This window comes from Hippocampus comes, unplaced genomic scaffold (genome assembly GCF_001891065.2).
Source record: "Hippocampus comes isolate QL1 unplaced genomic scaffold, H_comes_QL1_v1.1 scaffold41, whole genome shotgun sequence".
NCBI classification, from domain to species: Eukaryota; Metazoa; Chordata; class Actinopteri; order Syngnathiformes; family Syngnathidae; genus Hippocampus; species Hippocampus comes.
Window position 1 is genome coordinate 2,896,665 of NW_017805153.1, and position 1,529 is coordinate 2,898,193.

A 1,529-nucleotide genomic window follows, 5' to 3' on the forward strand; every position below is an offset into this window, starting at 1 on the left:
GTGTGCCGCCGACTGGCCCAAGTGGCCGTGCGGATGGTGGTGGTGGTGGTGGTGATGGTGGCGGTGGTGGTGGAGCGTCGGGTGGGCCTCCGGGGACACCGGGGACGGGCTGTCGGGGTCCTGGTTGTTGTTGCTGTGATGATGATGCTGGCCGTGCGGGTGGCTGTGCGCTCCCGGGTGAGCTGACAGCTCCTCGGCGTGGTGGCTCATAGCCCCCGCATACGGGTGGTGGTGAGGCTGGCCGTGGCCGTGGCCGTGGTGGCCGTGGTGGTGATGCGGACCCCTGTAGCCTTCGAATGCGCCTTGGTGCTGCTGCTGCTGCTGCAGCTGCTGCTGGACGTGTGGCGGCGGCGCAGGATGGCCGTGGGTCGTGGCACCGATCAGGGCCTCCACTGCGTCCTCGGGGGTGAGGCTGAGAGTCTGGGGGTCCATCTGCTGGTGGTAGCCGCCGCTAGGAAGCCAGTACAACTCCTCCAGGTGGTTCTTTTGCTCCGTGGGGCTGAAGCTGGGCGACGAAGGCACCGAACTGCAAGGCGTGCTGATCGGCGTGGACGACACGGAGCCTTGCGGTTGGAGGCGGTTGCACTGACGCACTCCTCCGCGTTCCAGGCCGGCCAAACCCTCCTTCTTGACGTCAAACTTCATCAGGTCAAAATCGTTGACATATTCCAGAGCCAGAGGGCTGCTGGGTAACTCCGGGCCCATGCTCAACTCTGCGCTCATGCTGCCGTCGCGACTCTTTTGCAGGTACGCAAATGAGCTTGCGAGCGTCGCCAAAACGGATTTGTGAATCAGCGTCTCTTCTCTCCTTTCTTGTTTCATGCAGTTGTTCTTTTGGTTCATCCAGCGCTGCGCGGTGACTTGCTGTAGCATGAAATACCTTGAGGAAAAAAGCGCAGGAGGGGGAAACAAAAAAACTTTCAGACTAAACTCTGCTCACTGTTTGCATCATGTAGACTTCTGCTCTGGCACTGACAACCGGGCAGAAGGGAGAACGAAAGCAAGCGGCCTCTGTGCACAAGCAGTCCCTTCAGTAGATGTGCATTCACAACAACTTTCAAAACATCAATAAGAACAGGAAAGAAATACCAAGTTTGCTCGCCGAGACGGGAACCAGTCCTCGTTGCAACTTCTTGGTAAGTCCTCTTTTTTTCTCCAGGAAAAAATTAAGGGAGCAAGTGAGCAGATTAAATAGGGCGTCTGATTTTCGCTGAGAAGCTGCTTTTTCCAGCTCTGCACCGCAGAGATTTCATGCGGCTCTCTCGCGCTTTCTCTCGCGCCTCAACTCTAGTATCAAGCGGACTGCGCTTGCAGCCAGCCTGAGCTTTATGCTTATAGCGCGCGGTGACGTGCGCCCATAGGCGGGATCGTGGCGCGCCACCCTCCAATGGGAGCCGGACTCTGACTTGAAATCGAGGAAGGGAAAGAGGAGGCGGAGGAGAGCAAGGAACCGTCGGCTGACAGAGCGACCAGAAGGTGGGACCACGCCACCAGCGCTACATGGTTTCTTCATTTTCTCCTCACCTTCA

The 1,529-nt window shown here is 58.1% G+C and overlaps 1 protein-coding gene across 1 annotated transcript in view; it reads right to left on the reverse strand.

Moving 5' to 3' along the window:
• Positions 1 to 1,317, reverse strand: part of mafba (MAF bZIP transcription factor Ba) — a 3,819-nt gene extending 2,502 nt beyond the window's left edge. The window contains exons 1-2 of the mRNA XM_019868425.1: positions 1,090 to 1,317; positions 1 to 880 (exon numbers count right to left, since the gene is read on the reverse strand). Coding sequence (XP_019723984.1) covers positions 1 to 873 — 873 coding nt within the window. The 5' untranslated portion in view covers positions 874 to 880; positions 1,090 to 1,317. The remainder of the gene's footprint in view (positions 881 to 1,089) is intronic.
• Between the last annotated feature and the right edge of the window lie 212 nt (positions 1,318 to 1,529).